The 19,324-nt window shown below is 43.3% G+C and overlaps 1 protein-coding gene across 3 annotated transcripts in view; it reads right to left on the bottom strand.

The window, feature by feature from the left end:
* Window positions 1-14,771: 14,771 nt before the first annotated feature.
* Window positions 14,772-19,324, bottom strand: part of SPRED2 (sprouty related EVH1 domain containing 2) — a 108,107-nt gene continuing 103,554 nt past the window's right edge. For all 3 annotated transcript variants that reach the window (XM_081068726.1, XM_081068725.1, XM_081068727.1), the window contains one exon: window positions 14,772-17,962. In XM_081068726.1, the coding sequence (XP_080924852.1) occupies window positions 17,297-17,962 (666 nt within the window). In that variant the 3' untranslated portion in view covers window positions 14,772-17,296. The remainder of the gene's footprint in view (window positions 17,963-19,324) is intronic.

The raw sequence follows: 19,324 nt of genomic DNA, 5'->3' as shown, positions 1-19,324 counted from the left end.
CAGTCATTTACTCAAAAAATACTTCTCGAGTTCCTCTAACGTGCCAGGTACTGTTCTAGACATTGGGGATTTAGGAGTGAATATGATAAGATCTTTTCTCCTATTTAATGGGGGAAAAAGACTGTAGACAAATTACAGTATCATATGTCATCTAAGGGCAAAGAGGAGAAATAAAGTAGCATAAGCAAAGAGTACGGAATGGGGAGACTGAGATGGATGCAATTTTAGATCAAGAATTGGGAAGACTTTTCTAAAGTGGTGACATCTGAGCAGAGACCTGAAGGAAGCAAGGATGAAGCCCCGCGGAGATCTCTGTGCAGAGCATTTCAGGTGGAGGGAACAGCAAGTGCATTTCAGGTGGAGGGAACAGTAAGTCCAAAGGTCCTGAGGTAAGAACATGTTTGAGTCTCAGCAAGGAGGCCAGTGTGGCTTAAAGGAGTAAAAGAGAGGGAGAGTTTAAGAGATGAGGTCAGAGAGATAGTGTGGGCCAGATCTTGTAGGACTGTGAAGGTCACAGTAAGACTTTGGATTTTATTCGGAGTGAGATAGGAAACCACTGGAGGGATTAAGCAAGGGCGTGACGTGATACAGGGGAGAATTTCTGCTTTCTCAAGGAGATGAACTATTTTCCAAATGGTGAGAACCCACTCTCTGCCTTTGAAAATAATGGCACTTATGAAAAGTAACTGAGTTTCCATTTGATGACCGAAGATCTTGCAAGGCCTCAGGATTGGTCGTTCATTCATTATATACTGTGTTTCTCCAAAAATAAGACCCAGCCAGACCATCAGCTCTAATGCATCTTTTGGAGCAAAAATTAATATAAGACCCAGTCTTATTTTACTATAAGACCAGGTATAATATATAATGTAATGTAATATAATATAATATAACATAACATAACATAATACAATAATATAAGACCGGGTCTTATATTAATTTTTGCTCCGAAAGAGACATTAGAGTTGATGGTCTGGCTAGGTCTTATTTTCGGGGAAACAGGGTACCTACTGAGCATCTACTACGTGCCAAGTTCTGTGCTGGGCACCAGGGATACAAATGTAGTTGATAGGACTTTGAGCTCCCAACGTTTGATACAAAAGAAAAATCACACTTTGTCCCGCTAAGTAAATAGGACTCTAAGCTCCAGCTTGTCATGGTGGCAAGGCGTTCCATCTCAGTCGTATTTCAGCAGGCAATGTCCTCCCTTCCCTCTGTGGTTCCACATGAATCCAGTAACTCACGGGTGCCTGGGAGGGGAAGAGTCTCTGGTCTCCAGTGTCATGGATGATACCACGATGCTGAAAAGCGAGCAGCTCCATCCACCTACCAACCAGGGCTTCCACGAGCCTTCCCTTGGCTCTAGGATCACAGCCACTAAGACCTCAGTCTCCCTGGTAGCTGCTTACTACTCTCAGTGACGAGGTCGTTATGGAGGCCGCATGGACGCATAAGGCACCGTCACCCTTCCTCAGGCCTTTTATAACTTTTGGTCCAACAGACAAGTAAAGCACTGTTTGTGGTTGGTGAGGCGGGGCTCTGTCTAGTGGGATAGACTCCAGAGTTGTTTTCCTTCTATGGGATGAGCCAGAGGAAGCTACGTAACCCATGTTCTTAAGTTCTTGTTTTAGTATAATGTTCAGATTTTAATAGGATTAATAAACGTATTCATTCATTTTCAGTTCTATGTAACAAGGTGTGCAATAGGCTGCTTCTATTCTTGTGAGAGATACTAAATGTACTATGGCTGTAGAACAGAAATGGGTCTATTTTTTCTTTTCTTTTCTTTTCTTTTTTTTTTTTTTGAAGTAGGACTACTAGGGATCACCTAGCTGAGATGAGAAACCTGGTTTTGTCCCTTAATCTTTTTAAGTTACTTGATCTCTCCAAGCCCCATCTCTTTGTTTTATAATCCAGAGAATATTTATCACATATCACAGTCTTTCACTAGAAACAAGAACCGGTTGAATAGAATTTCATTTGTCTCTCCTTGTATGTTCCACTTTGCTTCATTCTCTAGCTACTCAAGGGAAATTTCTCTCTCCTTCAACTCTCTTCCTTCTTCACTCTTTGCCCCTCATTCGCCCCCCTTTTTTATTCATTAACCAGTTTATTAGGGGTATAATAAAGGGTACAGATGGACAGCCAGATGAAGAGGTACATAGGGAGAGGTCCCAAAGTATAGGAGCTTTTGTCCCCATGGAATTGGGTGCACCATGCTCCCCGTATGTGGATGCATTCACCAACCCAGAAGTTTGTGTGGTTTTTTTTTAAATCACTTGAAACTGGGTGATGGGAATCAGGCTGGGGTAGGAGAGTACTGGGTTCCACAACCTCATCTGGACCCTCCACTCAGCCTGGGAGGCCCCCAGGTCCCCTTTGTTCAGGAGACAGGTGTGCCACAGTGACCTGTCACAACGGAGGTTTGTCCTCTCTCGTGGACAAGACTCTGTAAAGGTGGACGTCAGCTGGCGTCAGCCCTGCAGCACTAATGAACTTTAGGAAGTACTTAGCTGAAAAGGGCACGAATAGGGTAATTGAATTGGTGTCTCACACATAATGGCTTCGAGAGTCTTTTCTCCCTCATTGGGTAAGAAGAGCCCTTTCCCTTACATCCTCCGTAAAAGCTCAAGGAGAAAAGGATGTTCACCCAGCTATATATCAACCCTGTCTATTGAGTAGGAGTTTTGGGAAACCAGAGAGACAAGCACACTTTTTAAGAAGGCTTTGGGGACTGTTAATAGCAGGCTGAGCAGGGCACAGGAAGAGGCTACGAATGAGTATTTTCCACAGGCTGCTGCCAGGTGATAAAATATTAAAACCAATACCAACACTTGCTCTTCAAGGATTGGTCTTAATGATTCTGTCAGATAGCTGGGCCCTGTGGTCAAATGGACAGTGAGCTTTGGGCTTCATCAAAAATAGCTTAATGGGTGCCATGAATGGATGCCAAGAATGCTTAATAGGTGCCAGGCCCTGTGCTAAACTCTTACACATTATCTCATTTAATCCTCACCACAGCCCAGTGAGGACTGCTGTAGTATTGTCTCCATTTTACAGATGAAAAAACTGAGGCTTGCCCAAACCAAGATCACACAGCTATGATGTGGCGAGGCTCTGCCGGAAACCTAGGATTGGGATTCCAAAGCAGTGCTTCCTTCTTTCACTTCTCTGATAAAAAAAACGTAAAGGGAAACAATACATTCTGATATGGTAAAGTTTACAATGAAAAGGAACTCTCTGTTTCACCAGACCCCAGTTCAGTTGCAGCCACCATTACTGGTTGCCTGCCAGCTATATAGAACACACACACAGATGTATACATGTTTGTGTGTCTGCATGTGTGTGTCCGGAGATGGTTGTGTGCTGTCTGTATTACCTGCACCTTGCTTTCTTCATTTAATATGCCTTGGAAGTCTTTAGCATCAATACAGACAGCTGCCTGACTTTTAATGGCTGCATAGTGGCTCATAGTATGGATGTACAGGAACTTAACCAGTCTAATCCTTAGGGACATTTAGTACTTTCTAGATTTTTTTTTTTTTTTTTGCCTTTCTAGATTTTTGCCATTAGTAACAATGTTGCAATGAGCATCCTCAGGCAAATGGCTCTGCAGATGTGTGTGAGCAACATTGTGCTTCTGATCACAGAGTAAGATGACATCCAGGGACAGTTGGAGCCACTCACTGGGTCCCCGGCTCAGGGGTTGCACTTCTAGCATCTCCAGGGCATGGGGGAATGGCAGCCAGGGGCCATGCATGCCCTTAGCTTTTGGACATCCCCACCCTCCTGGTTTGATAGTAACAGACTCCAGGACCACCCGGTCCCCAGGGACATTTCTGAATGAAAACAACAAAGTGGAAGCAGAGGTTCCTCTCTCCAGCCACCATCTCATTACATCCCCCTTTGGGGCAGCTAGAAACTGTAAAGTTCATCTGTTAAGCCTGCTGCCTCAGGCGGGTGGAGACTCATCATATCTGGCTCACCTAAGGAGGTGTGGGCTGAACTCCAGACAGACGAAGCAGCTTGCTCGAGGTCACACAGGAAACAGATGGTGGGGAGGGCAGTGGGGCGGGGCTGGAGGGGAGAGGGGCGCTTCCATCTCCTCCTTCACTGCTCCCTCCACTTCCCCCTCTTGGCTCAAGAAGGTCTGCTCAACAGAGCTTTGCCTCTTCTTTAGTTAATGCTAAGGCTTGCGAAGATCCTGAAGCCACTTCTGGGCCCAGGGGAGAGGCTGCAGGACAGATTAGTAATGCCTGCCTTGTGTGTAGGGGAAGGGGTTACCCTCTTGTCACCTTTTTGCCTTGCCCTCACTGGAGTGAAGCTGGCTTTTTGAAGGTTGATGTTTCTTATATAAGCTTCTGCTCTTTGTATCAGTCAGGACAGTTTTGGGGGGTAACAAACAAACCCAAAATGATTTTGGCTTAATACCAAGATTTATTTTTTACTTACTTATCAATTCCTGACCTAGACCCCTCCCCATGTCAGCTGTTCTCCTATAGTGACTCAGTGACCCAATCTGCTTTCATCTTCTGGTTTACCACCCTGATGGGTGGCCTCCATGATTGCCCTGGGGTAGGGGTGCAGGACTGGGGAGGGGAGGAAACAATGCCCTATGGACATTGCAGGAGGATCACACACTGACTCTTAAACGACTCTTTGGTCACTTCCATTCATAGCCCCCTGGCCAGAATTAGGCAGCTGCCAGGGACTGGGCAACATGGTATGGGGTGTCATGTGGATAATCCTGAGTAGTATGGAAGTGTCTCTGCCAAGCCCTTAGGCTGGTGGGGCCTACGGGACTTTGAGCTCCATTAAGCAGGGCAATGACCTCAGGCCTGTGGGGGGTACTGTTAATAGTGGTTTTGGGGACCAATATTAGCTTTTGAGCTACTCGAGTAATTCATGTGTAGAAGACTTATTTTTCTTAACCATTTTATTGTCAAATAAAACACATACAGAGAAAAACAACAACATGCATACAGAAAACCTTCACACAACAAATGTAGAGCTTAACCTTAGTAAATTATTATCAGGCACACACTCTTGAAACTGCATCCCAAGGCAAGAAACAGTTCTTAATAGTCAAGTTAATTGCTTTAATTTTTGGACTCAACATTCTGTTTCACTAAATTTGAATCTAACATAGCTTTGAAAAACTGAAGTTTTGAATTTCAGAGGTATATTGCTCTATTTTTATACAAAGGGCTGTCTAATCTTGACCACGAACTGGCAATGTGGCTGTGACAGAGGGAGTGGGGAAGTTCTCCTATCTCGCATTGTATGTTGGGGAAGGAATGAGAGGTACCTGGGGCTGGCCAGCAAGCAGTCTGGGGAAGCACTGCCAGACTCTCCCCGTGTGCCCTCACTGTGCACTTGGTCTCCCTGGGTCAGCTTGCTTCTTGTGGTCCTGGTGCTACAAAGGAACGAGTCTTCCCAGAGAGGCCACCACACCCACCCGGTGGCCCCTCCTCTAGGCCAAGCTGCAGCCCGGAGGTCAGCCTGACCCTGGGGACTCCCAGCTCTGGGCAGAAGCCCCATTGCCCCCTGCCAAGGTATGTGTCAGCTTGGAAGCTGCACACAATGTTTTGGGAACTTGCAAAGGCTGAATCCTAGAAAGACTGTATGTTCCTGGCCACCAGCAGTCCAACCCTGGCGGTGTTCGCCCCGCCTCCAGGGAGTCTGACACACCTGTTGGGAGATAGCACTGGGCGCCGCCCTCCCATCTAGTCTGTCAACACATGTTTCTAGGCTCAAGTCAGACTCTGGAAAGCACGGCTTTCTCTCCTCTTCACACCCTGGTCACCCTACACCCATGAAGCAGCTGACCCAGTTTTTGATTAAAACAAAACGAGAACCTTGTAGTCAGATGAGGGGAGAGGAAGCAAAGGCCATGCTGCCCTAATCTAGCCCAGACACGACCCTCTTTCTGAGGAAGGGGCAAGGAGCTTGGGCCTTCCCAGTCTCTTTTCAGAGCCTATGGAACAAACTCCCAAAATACCAGAGGCTGAGTGCAAACCTCCTTTGCTGTCATCAAGAGGAATGATGAATCATGCAAAACAGGCAATTTCTCTCATCCCAAAATACTGCCTATATACTTACATTTAGTGTCATTTTTCAAGGCCAAGGTATTTTTGAAAAAATTCTCTCTCTCTCTCTCTCTCTCTCTCTCTCTCTCTCTCTCCCCCTAAACCCTAAACACCAGCTGTAAAACCCACTGCTTCCTTTCCTGCCAAGTCTGCAGTGGTAGGAGGTGGCGGCAGAAGACAGCAGGGCCGCTGTGCTCTGAGTCAGGCCTCCTCTCAGGGACTCACTGCCTGCAAAACAAACTTAAAAACTGGTGAATGGCATTTAGGAGCCCGCAAGCACGCAGGGAGGCCTAAAATATTTGCAGAGGCCCACACTCTATTCGCAGAATGAAAGGCCGGTATGGAAAGATCTGGGTCCCGGCAGGCAGGGTGAGGCACTTTCCAAGTGGCTTCTGCTTGTCCTATCAAGCCAGTGAGGAAGCAAAGACATTCATTCAAGAGCAGCATGCAGAAACCACACCAAAACATCCTGGCCCCAGACTCAGAAAAGGACCTCAGGCCCGGGTGCCGGGTTTCTCTTTCTGGTCCTTTCTCCTTTGCTGCACGCTGCACGAGATGGTTTTGTGATGGCCTACAAGGTCAGCTCTCAGGGCTGTCTGGACATGATCAATTTTCTCTTTGACAGGGAACGGCTTTTTTGGAAGACACTCAAAAGGCAACCATAGTTACGAAGGCAGCATGGCAAGCATGAGACAGAGGTAGTTATTACCTGGGCTCGACAAGGAGGAAACAATGTGAGATGGTTTTTGCATTAAGCCACAAATATTTATTTGACAAAACAGTCTGAGAGAAGACATACAAAGAGAGCAGGCTAAAATAATAGAAAGTGACTCCCAGGTGAGAGCAGATGTGGAGCAGACACCTGACACCCCCTTGCCGCATCCCCTAAGAGTCCCAGAAAGTCTCACACGAATGTAAAACCTGGCAACAGCCCTATGGCCAAAAAGATAAGGTCACGTGCCCAAATCCTGGCAGAAGTTTCACAAACCACAATGTTTGCTGGGATGCATTTAGAAGAACGATCTTGGAATTTGTCTTTTGTGTTGCCCCCGCTGAGCCAGAATAGGACAACAGGCCCCAGGAAGGAAGGAAATGGTTTTGTTTTACTTGGTCCTTTAGTCAGCGGAGGTCTTCCCCCTGGACAGGCAGGAATTATCTTCTAGGTGAGACAGTTTCATCTTCCTTTTCTGCCTTTCTCCAAAGAAAGAAAGACTGCAATGTCCAGCACACACCACAGTGAGAGAAAGAAGAATGGCTGAAGGCTTGTGTGCCTCACCGTCAGATGTTTAATTGCTAGAGGAAGTGTCATCAGCAGTGGTAGGAAAGGGAAGGGTGCTCGCTGGGAGTGGCTGCTCAAAGGTCTTCAAACTACCTTTGTTTCTCCAGCCTAATCATAGATCCCGAGAGCTGAGCAGTCGAAGCAGTAATAGGCCGGCTCAGAGATACAGCCGATAGTCATCTCCAGGCACGAACATCTGAGCTAAGCAGGCTTAGATGCAGGAGAGGAGGCTGCCAGCATCCGTGTGGGAGGCTAATCATGCTGCATTTACCTTGTCTGATGGCCAAAGCTAAGCCTGCATAGAGGGCTCTCCATCCAATGGAAAAATACCAACAAGGGGCCAATGTAAAGACAGAGCCTCAAGGAGAGGAAAACTGCCCTCGATATCCAGAGGCAGCTGACTTCTCTGAACATTACTGTGCTACAACAAACAGACGCTCATCTTAGATAACTGCTACCCTGTGTCCTCGCAAAGATGCTAGAAGATATGGCGGCAATGGAACTGGTTGAAGAAGGAACTAGAAAAACAAAACAGTCTGAGATAAGAGAAGAGATACAAAGAGAGTTAGCTAAAATAAGAAGATAATATAAAGTAACCCCTCAAAAAGAAAAGCCAGAGTCAAAGTTGCTTTTGAAGAGAATAAGACAGAATTGACTCAGAAATAGCCTGTTACCTCTGAGCTTTAGTTTAAGTAGGTGATAGCTATTGATATGGCTTGCACTAGAAATTGAAACTGAGAAATTTAAAAATTATTTATTAAAAATTCATTTAAAAGTACCAATAACAAACCCTTTGCATGTTGACATACATAATATTTTTAATAAAAAACAACTTTTTCCAAATAAAAGATTTTGCAAATCTCTTTAATGTCTGCCTAAATAGAAGGCAGCTGTATTCTGATACCTGCTTCTTTATTTTTTAATTGGGATATAATTGACCTATAACATACTAGTTTCAGGTACAACATAATGATTAGACATATGTATATATTGCAAAATGATCACCTCAGTTAAATCTAGTTACCATCTATCAGCACACAGTTACAAATTATTTTTCTTATGAGAGCATTTAACATCTATTTATTCTCTTAGCAACTTTCAAATATACAATACAGTATTATTAACTAGAACAACTAGGCTTAGTATTACATCTCTAGGACTTATTTTATAGCTAGAAGTTTGTAGCTTTTGGTCACTTTCACCCATTTTGCCTACTCCCTAGGCCCCCCCCCCCTGGTGACCACCAATGTGTTCTCTATATCTATGACCTTGGTTTTTTTTTTTTTTTTTTTTGATTTCACCTATCAGTGAGATCATATGGTATTCGCCTTTCTCTGACTTATTTCACTTAGCATAATGCCCTCAAGATCCATCCATATTGTTGCAAATAGCAGGATTTCTTTCTTTTTCAGGATGGAATATTATTCAATTGTATTTATACATAGACCTCAATTTCTTTGTTCATCCACTGATGGACACTTAGGTGGTTTCCATGTCTTGGCTATTGTAATAATGCTGTAATGAACATTGGGGTGCATATATCTTTTTGAGTTAGTGCTTTATTTCCTTTGGATAAATGTCCAGATGTGGAATTATTGGCACATATAGTTTTATTTTTAATTTTTTGAGGAACCTCCATACTATTTTTCCATACTGGCTGCACCAGTTTACATTCCTACCCACAGTGCACAAGGGTTCCTTTTTCTCCACAGCCTTGTCAACACTTGTTATTTTCTTACCTTTCGATAACAGCCATTCTAGCAGGTGTGAGGTGATATCTCATTGTGGTTTTGATTTGCATTTTCTTGATCAGTGATGTTGAGCACCTTTTCATGTACCTGCTGGCAACTGTGTGTCCTCTTTAAAAAAAAGTCTAGTTATCCTCTGCCCATTTTTTAATTGGATTGTTTCTGTTATTGAGCTGTATGAGTTCTTTATATTTTTTGGATAGTAACCCCTTGTCAATATATTATTTTCAAATATTTCCTCCCATTTAGTAGGTTGCCTTTTCATTTGGTTGGTGGTTTCCTTTGCTGTGCAGAAACTTTTTAGTTTGATGGAGTCCCACTTGTTTTTGCTGCCTTTGCTTTTGGTGTCAAATCCAAAAGATCATCACCAAGACCAATGTCAAGGGGCTTACTGCCAATTTTCTTCTAGTTTTGTGCTTTCAGATCTTACATTCAAGTACTTAACCTATTTTGAGTTAATTTTTTGTGTATGGTATAAGATTGTGGTCCAGTTTTATTCATCTGTGTGTGTATTCTTTTATTCTTTTATATCTGTCCAGTTTCCCCAACACCATTAATAAAAGAGACTGTTCTTTCCCCATTGTATATCCTTTGTCATAAATTAACTTACCATATACGAGTATGCATAGATTTATTTCTGGATTCTCCATTCTGTTCCATTGATTTATATATTTGTTTTTATGCCAATACCATACTGTTTTGATTGTGATAGCATTGTAATATAGTTTGAAACCAGGAAGTGTGATGCCTCCAGCTTTGTTCTTTCTAAAAGTTGCTTTGGCTATTCAGGATCTTTTGTGGTTCCGTGCAAATTTTAGGATTGTTTTATTTCTGTGAAAAATGCCATTGGCATTTTGATGGCAATTGCACTGAATCTGTAGATTGCTTTGGGTACTATGGCTGTTTTAACAATACTCTTCTAATCTATGAGAACAAGATATTTTTCTATTTATTTGTGTCTTCAATTTCTTTCATCAATGTCTTATAATTTTCATTGTATAGATCTTTCACCTCTTTTGTTAAATTTATTCCTGGGTTTTATTTTCTTATGCAATTGTAAATAATACTTTCTGAATTTCTCTTTCCATTACTCATTAGAAACACAACAGATTTTTGTATATTGATTTTTGTATCTTGCAACTTTATTGAGTTTTTTTTATTCTAACAGGTTTGTTTTTTTTTTTTTTTTTTTTTTTTTTTTTTTTTTGGTGAAGTCTTGAGGGTTTTCTTTTCTTCCAATTTGTGTGCCTTTTATTTCTTGTCTAATTGCTCTGGCTAGGACTTCCAATACTATGTTGATTAAGCATGGAAAGAGTGGGCGTCCTTGTTTTGTTCCTGGTCTCAGAGGAAAAACTTTCATCTTTTCACCACTGAGTATGTCACACGTAGCTGTGGGCTTATCATATATGGCTTTTACTATGTTGAGTAACATTCCCTTTAAACCCACTTGGAGTTTTTATCATAAATGGATTTTGAATGTTTTTCAAATGCTTTTCGTATGATTTTTCATATGATTTTTGTACTTCATTTTGTTAATGTAATATGTCACATTGGTTGGCACATATTGAGCCATGCTTGCGTCTCTGGAATAAATACCACTTGACCATGATGTGTGATCCTGTTAGTATACTGTTGAATTTGGTTTGCTAATATTTTATTGAGGATTTTTGCATCTATGTTCATCAGAGATATTGGCCTGTAATTTTATTTTCTTGTGGTGTCCTTGTCTGATTTTGGTATCAGTGTAATGTTGGCCTTGTATAATGAATTTGGAAGTGGTCCCTCCTCTTCTATTTTTTTGGAAGAGTTTGAGAAGGATTGTTAATGTTTAGCAGAATTCACCAGTGAAGCCATATGGTCCAGGACTTTTGGTTTTTTTGAAGTTTTTTTTTATTATTATTATTACTGATTCCTTATAAGTGTGTTCAGATTTTCCCTTTCTTCTTGATCCAGTCTTGATACGCTTATGTTTTACAAATTTATCGATTTCTTGTAGGTTATCCAATTAGTTGGCATATAATTGTTCATTAGTCTTTTATGATCCTTTATTTCTATGGTACTAGTTGTAACGTCTTCTCTTCCATTTGTGATTTTGAGACCTCTTTTCTTCTTGGTGAGTCTGTCTAAAGGTTTGTCTATTTTCTTTATCTTAAAAAACAAAAAACAAAAAACCAGCTATTAGTTTAATTGATCTTTTTAATTGTCTTTTTAGTTTCTATCTAATTTATTTCTGCTCTGATCATTGTTATTTCCTTTCTTATGCTAATTTGGGCTTAATTTTGTTCTTTTTCTAGTTCCTTGAGGTGTAAAAGTTAGGTTGTTCATTTGAGATCTTTCTTATTCCTTTCTGCTTCTTTTAAAGAAAAAAAACATTTATTAGCATTAAACTGATAAGTCTATCAATTTACAATATAGAGCAATTTTACATAATTTTATAAAACATTCATGGACACATGCTTTAGGTAACACAGCTGTCAACGTAAGAAACATCCAAACCTGTAGAAAATTTTCATGAGTTTGAGTCAAACTGACAATTGCTGGGAAGCAAAATCTCAGCAGATTGAGAAAGTGCTCCCTGAGATCTTTCTTGTTTCTTAATGTAGTCATTTATTTCTATGAACTTTGCTCTTAGAATTGCTTTTGCTGCAGCCCATACATTTTGGTATATTTCCATATTAATTTGTCTCAAGGTATTTTTTGATTTATCCTTTGATCTATTGGTTGCTCAGTAGCATGGTGTTTTATCTCCACATATTTGTGAATTTTCCAGTTTTCTTCTTGTAACTGACTTCTAGTTTCACACCATTGTGGTTGGGAAAGATGGTTTGATACGATTTATATCTCCTTAATTTACTAAGACTTGTTTCATGTCCTGGAGAATATTTCATGTGTGCTTGAGAAGAATATGTATTCTGTTAGTTTTGGATGGAATGTTCTATATACGATGTCTGACAATTAAGTGCTACATAACTCATTGCTGAATATCACTATGGTCACCTTTGAAGTACTCCCCTTGGGAAGCTATGCACATTGCAATGCCAGTGCCTAGTCCATTTTTCAAAGCAATTTTGGAACTTTTTCTGGAATGGCCATCAGAGTTGTCATTGTATTACTCTTGATGTCCTGAATGTCATCAAAATATCTTCCTTTCAATATTTATCTTCGGGTAAAGAAAGAAGTCATTGGGGGCCAGATCAAATTGAATAGGGAGGGTGTTCCAATACAGTTATTTGTTTACTGGCTAAAAACTCCCTCACAGACAGTGCCGTGTGAGCTGGTGCATTGTCGTGATGCAAGTGCCATGAATTGTTGGCAAAAAGTTCAGGTCCTTTTCGTCTAACTTTTTCACACAGCCTTTCAGCACTTCGAAATAGTAAACTTGTTACCTGTTTGTCCAGTTGGTACAAATTCATAATGGATAATCCCTCTTATACTCAGAAAGGTTAGCAACATCGTTGCAACAAGTTCAAGAACTTGTCAGACCTCATATGTCTACTAAGTAGAACGTTTTGTGACCTACTATATTCAAGGCCACTGTTTCCTTATTGATTTTTCTCTCTGGATGATCTACCCATTAATGAAAGTGGGATATTAATGTTCCCTACTATTATTGTCTTTCTTCTTTTGGGTCTGTTAATATTTATATATTTAGGTGCCTCTATGTTTGGTGTATAATCATTTACTAATGTTCTATTTTCTTGGATTGACACCTTTATGTAATGGCATTCTTGTCTCTTAGTGGCTCCTGAGGACTCCAGCCAGACTCGTGCACGTCTGCAGCTCTCCCTTGGGCTGTTCGGGTAGCTGGTAGCTGTGAGGGCCAGCAAGGAATCAAAATGTAAATTAGAATCGCAAAGAGGTTAAGAAAAAGAAATCTCAACATATAGGTTGTAGGCCTAAATACTTACAAAATATCCACAATGGCTTTAGTGTCCCGTGCTTCAAAAGAAGTTGTCCTTTTCAGAATAAAGGAGGAAGTGAGGAAGGAATTAGCATTTTGGAATCACCTCTTATGTACCTCACTCTAACTATAGCAAATCATTGAACCTTTATGTTGTGCTGAAGGTTGTTATACCTGAGGAGACTGAGCCTCCAAAGGATGGTCACTTGCCCAAGGGCTAAGGGCTAGTAATGGCAGACTGTCCAGCGACTTTGATCGAGTTAACATTTCTCTATACCTGTTTCCTCACCTGTAACATGGAAATACACCAACTACTCTGCAGAGGATTAAAGGAACTGACATATGTAGTGTGTCCAGCTCCTGGCTGAGCACACTGGGCACCAGATGCTGAGCTATTTCGGAGGCAGCCTGAGGGGCCTGAGAGAACAGGGTGGATAGGGTAAGGTGTTTGACGGGTGTCCTCTCTTCAAGCCCTAAAACAGGGAGGGAGGCAAATATTAGAACAAAGCCAGGTAAGAATTCTGTAGTCAGTCACTGGAGCCCAGGTCTGGTTTAGACCTTGCCTCGTGTGACTGAGTGTTACCATAGTTACGTACCCTTTCTAAGCTTCAGTTCCTCAACTGTAAACAGGGATCATGGGAGGGATGTACCTCTGGGGGCATAAGGGTCAAATTAAGATTTTAGGGCTCCTTTCCTACTGTAGCTCTGGTGTCTTCCAAGTTCTTTTTCACATGTATATATATTTTTTTTTATCAGAACAATTTATTCAGGATTGTCAGACAAGGAAATGCATACATATTGTTTTGGCAGAAATTAACTTATTTTTTTAATTCACCAATTCTACTTCAGAGCAATCCCATTACTTGTTTACTATCAAATTTCTTGAAAAAGTGTTTTATATTTGATGTTTCTATTTCTTCCATGTTGACTCATCACCCTACTATAATCTGGTTAATGCCCCTCCTACTCTAATGAAACAGTTTTCATTACGTTCTCTAGTAATCTCTTAATTACCAATCCTTATGGCTTGTTTCTCTCTTCTCACTTTCTAACTTCCAGTTATCTCCTAATGTTTTTCACCTTTGCTAGTGGCCTGCAAGTCATTCCTTTCTGGAGGAATTAAAACTAAGGTGCTGGGGTCCCTCTACACTTCTCCTTTTAAGACCCCCTATTCAGTTCTCCAGGGAAGGAGCTGCAACTTTCCTCTGTGACCCTTAAAAAAAAACCCACACTTTATTTCCTCAAGGGATTGTCACTGTAACCTTTGAGCATCCAAAGGGCCCCTTTGGAAGGGAACGTGAGCCAAATGTCACTGAAATAGAACCGCTCTGAGGAGACCTTGCAGTTTTAACAATTGTTTTCAGTGAGAAACTGTCTTCCAAGCTCCGTATAGCATCCGCCACCCCCGACTCTGAAGTTCAGCAGGAATTGGTGGAAAACAACTTGGAGGAAGTACAGCTGTTCCCTCTGAGGAGCACACATGGGGAAGCCAGGCCGAGGAAGAGGGGGTGTTCCCCGGGTGGTGACATGCAGCATTCCTTTCACTTGAGCCATCCAAGCCTGAGGAGCTGCAGTCTCCCCTTGGGACTATGACATAACCATAGGCGGGAAGGGCCTCACAAAAACAGAATGGCGTCCACACATCCTACTCCAAAGGAAACCCCTTCCCATCCTGTGGGCAAGAACTCCCCTGTCTGCAGAGGCTCAAAGGCCACCCTGTCTCCGGCCGGACAAATAGCCCAAAGTCAGCAGATCTGATAGGATGTGTTTATATTTACATGGTACATTTTAAAGCAATGGCTACATTGGTCATACATATTAGAAACCATAAAAAAAAGTTAAGAACTAAAATGTACATCATACACTTGTATATATATTTTTACACAGAGGTAAAAAGGGTTATTATAAAAAATCAATACAACAGGATTTTTAGTATACAGGTAAAGAATGAATTATGCTTCAGGCACTTTAATTTGTTAATGTGAGCAAATAGCTTGGGGGGTCGGGGGAAGCTTCCAAACAGACAATCTTTTGGTTAATGTTTTGTTACCACAGATACAAAAATAAAATCTGAATAATTTCTCTCAAATGATTGACGTCAGTATGGCAAAGCTGACTGGGAAAATACTACACACTGTTCAGCTGCAGTGTGGCAATTAGAGAGAGACGTATTTACATAAATGTCCCCATGGCTGTCCTTGTGCCCTTAACCACTGCCTTCATAAACCAAAAAGTGTATGCGGAGAAAGATTTACTAGCATAATTCCCAAAGGGGTGGAAAAGGATAAAGGGGTAAGGAAAGATAGAAACAACTAAACAGTGACAACAAACAAAAAGCGGCTGGGATATGTGTATTCTTACTGAAATAAATAGGGGCCCTTGAATTGAGGTCTAACAAAACATACATTAGTGTTGTGCTTTGTAGAGAGGAGACCTTGAGAAAGACTCTGAGGAAAAACCTCAGGGTGTGGGGGAAGATGGTCTCCACAACGTTTGGAGGCTGGCTGAGGTTTTCTAGATGTTCTCCAGGCAGGGAAGCGGTTCTCTTTTCTTCTATCACCAGATTCACAGCTCTCTGCTCCTTTTCCAGACTGAAAGGCCCAAACCAGTCACTCCGATAAATGAAAACATCTACCAACTAGCTCATAAGCACAGTGGGTATTTACACCGATGATCTGACTAAAGAAATGCGGCAGGCTCTCAGACGAACCAAAAACATTCCCATGAAGGTAAGCATGACTAGCACTTTCCCAGTATGATTGGCGGACTGGAAAAAAGTCCCTTTCCTTGAAGTCTGATGTCCTGGGTGCAATAGAGGAGGGGTGGGGGAAGTGGGGAGAGAGGGGTCAGGCCATGCCCCCAGCTGGCAGGTACCACAGGAAGTTCATGGCAGGAAGAACAGCCAGTGTTGACAAGCCCACCCCTGTGTTCTCCACGATGTTCTGATTGTACTATGCTAGGGACAGGTAACCACTCTTCACTTTTCTTCTTTCTGCCCTAAGAAGATTTGGCTATTCCTTGCAATAGATTAGAAAAATACGATTTTCCAGCTAATTAGGAGCCTCCTATGTGGCGAGGCGACAGGTAGACCCAGCCTGCTGAATTAACCATCTGTGCAACACAAAGTGGCAAGTCTGGGTTTGGAGTTGCAGGAGAAAGACACTTAGGCATCGGGAGGGTTTTTACATATGGCCTTGTTTTTTCCCAAGTATAAATGAATTTGGTGATGTGAAATTGAGTTCAAAATGAAAACAAAAACAAACCCACTAACAAAACTCAACCCACCACTCTTCAAATTTATGACATTTAAAATCCCCCCCGTTAGTGTGTGTAGCGGGGGGAAGCTCTTAGTTTTATTTACCACAACCTTGGTGTTTTTCAGTTGGAACTTGTTCGGAGAACACTGTGAAGAGAGTATTTGGTTTGCAAAACAATGAGCAAAATTTCTTACTTCATTAGTGTTTCTAATATTGCTAAAGTTTTAGAAGTGGTGACACAATTTTAAAAAGTTCTACCATAGGGGGTACTGGGGAGGCTCAGAGAAACCTGCCCTCCCCTTTCTAGCCCTGGCCCGAGAGGATGTGATGCAGTTTAAGGAATTTTCCTGATTCTCACAAGTTAATCTGAAGTTAAGGCTCAATTCTCAGTCATTTTACAGGTGAATGTTTTGCATCGTGAATAACTGACAGATTTTGGGGAGGAGGGGCAGAAAATGATGGGCTCAAGACAGAAATTGCAGCTTACATGGGAAGTTTGGCTTTAAAAAAGTTAAAGCGATCTTGTTTTGTGGTAGAAGTTTGTTAACTAGCTCACCTCCTATACATAACTGACTGCAGGCTAAAATACTTCCGGTTTGGTTTCATCATTCTGACATCACATTTCTGCAGGAACGTGATGGTGCTCGTTAGCCACAGGTAAGCTGAACCAAGAGAAAGTCTTCTATGCTCTTGGAAAAACCAAGGACAAAACCCACCCCAAATCAGCAGTTCCGACTGCAGGCGCGGTTGAACTGGAAGAGGCGGGGAGGAAAGGCAGGAAATCAACACAGGAATAAGACAGCTTGACTACAGATTGTTAATAATACACGAGAGTCTACTATGTAGAGGTTCCTTTTTTTAGAACACGGGGTGTGTGTGCAGATGGATGGATGGATGGGGGGAGTGCAGAGTCCACCAGGAAGGTTCCCAGGCTGGAATGGCGCCTCCAGGTCCCAGGGAGCAGGGGAGAAGATGAGAGTGTGGATGGGGGAGGGGGCGGGGGACGGGGGGGGGACACCGAGTCACACGGCCGCTTTGTGCTTCCCCCCACAGCACCTGCACATGACTCCACAGTGGTAGCAGGCCCGAAGGGGCAGGTAACAGCACATACAGGGGGCCAAGAAAGACAAGGCAATAAGAGCCATCCACCGGAGGCAAAACTTCTCGTCGCTAGTGTCGCACGAGCACGGGTCTGTATAGTCGCCCTCGGGGTCCGACATACAGTGATACAGCATGCTGTCCGCACACCACATACAGCTCACCCGGCGGATGCAAGTTCTCACGGAGTCGGGCGCGTCCTGGCAGCGGCCCCGCCGGTTCTCCTCGTGGTTGAACATGTCCCTGCAGTACTCGCACCGCGAGCGCTCGCCGTCCTCCTTCCGCCGCCGGGACTTGCCCCGGGAGGGCTGGGCCTTGATCACCCCGCCCCCGCGCCCTTTGGGGTCGTCGCCGAGGCCGAAGTCCGAGGAGTCCACGTAGGGGTAGTTGTAGTCGTGCTTGGGGACCTCGTCCTTGGCGAAGCGCACGTAGGAGTCCGCGTCCTCCGAGGGGTCCAGGTGCCTGCCCCTGCCGGGCGCGTGGCGGTAGTCCTCGTAGCCCGTCATCCAGATCTTCTCCCGCGGGTTGATGCGCACAATCTCGTCGTCGTCCTCCGGGAAGCTCACCTGGCGGTACGGCCTGGGCATTGGCTGCCCCAGCAGGAAGGAGACAGTATTTCAGAGCAGTGGCAAAAAACAAACAAAAAATCCAATATGCACCTTTCAACCTTCCCAGAGGCATTTCTGGAAGAAACTGACCCATCCTGTAATTACTATCTTGTGGGTCAAAGACGTCTTTCAAATGGTGAGTCTCAATCCATTCCTGGGTCAGGAAATCAAGGTCAATGGGCGGAGGCCAGCTTTCCCCCCACCTTTTGGTTCAGGTATTACCACATGTAGGAGAAAGTGTGCATATGCGAGAAAGGGCACATTTTAAGAATAGTTGGAATTTTCAGAAGCTGGACATGCCCAGGTCAAGCGACAGAAGGCAAGAGGCCTCCTAGGGCACCCCCCACCTCTCTTTCACTTACCACCCCCCCCAAAGTGACTCTGTGCATCAGGCTGATTTCTAACAGCTTAGTTTTGCCTGGTTTTGTATGGTATGTTCTCTTTTGGAAGACCAGTGTTTTTCCCTCATTGAAACAGACGAATACTGGAGGGCAGTGTATGTTTTCTAAGTAAGTACTTTTCATTACCTACGTGCATACAATATACGCATCCTGGGTCACAGTATAAAATGCATGTCTCACTGTGGGTCATGTTCAAAAAAGCAAAAGGGGATACCAGGAACTATACGGATCACAAGAACCCTTGCAATCTGGATGGGCAGATAAAAATGCTGCAGAAGAAAAGGGTAAGGGTGCAGCTCTGGAGGCCAACTGCCTGGGATTGAATCCCGCCAGGCTCTCCCAGATTGTGGGCAGCAGAGCTGGCATCAGAGCCCAGGCAGGCCACACCCAGAGCTATAGCCTCCAGCCTTTGAACCGCAACTGCATTCTCCCTTAGGTGGAAAAGTCGTCTCTGCAGGGAGTCCTGCTACTGTTTACAGCAGCGCCTTGTCTCAGGTGGCAGCGAGCAGTAAATAGTTACCAGTTGGATACAGGTAAGCCTGCCTTGCACAGGACATCTCAGCTGGGGTTGAGAATGAGATTTCCCACCTTAGAAGTCCTTTAGGAATGAAGGCTTTTTAAGGGGGAGAAGAGCATGGCTCCGAGCAAACCCACTGGAGTCAAATTCGGGCTGTGGAATTTACTAGCAAGTCGTTAAGCCTCAGACTCAGTTTCCCTGCCTAGCAAACTGCATAGGGCTGTTGTGAGAATGAAGAGAAAGAACCTACGTAGTGTCAGCCCACAGCCAACCACAGAGGATGTGCTTTATACCTGTTTTCGTTACCATCATTGTAATAGTTGTAAAATTTTTACATCGCTTCCCACCAGACCCTGAGCTCCTTGAGAGCAGGGCCATGTCTCACATACTTTGCCCTCCTTCCTGTAAGATTCTTGACAGCAGAGT

The sequence above is a fragment of the Rhinolophus hipposideros genome (assembly GCF_964194185.1).
Source record: "Rhinolophus hipposideros genome assembly, chromosome: 12".
In the NCBI taxonomy this organism is placed as follows: Eukaryota; Metazoa; Chordata; class Mammalia; order Chiroptera; family Rhinolophidae; genus Rhinolophus; species Rhinolophus hipposideros.
Note: the sequence above shows the minus strand (reverse complement) of the source record. Positions and strands in the feature narration are given on the sequence as shown.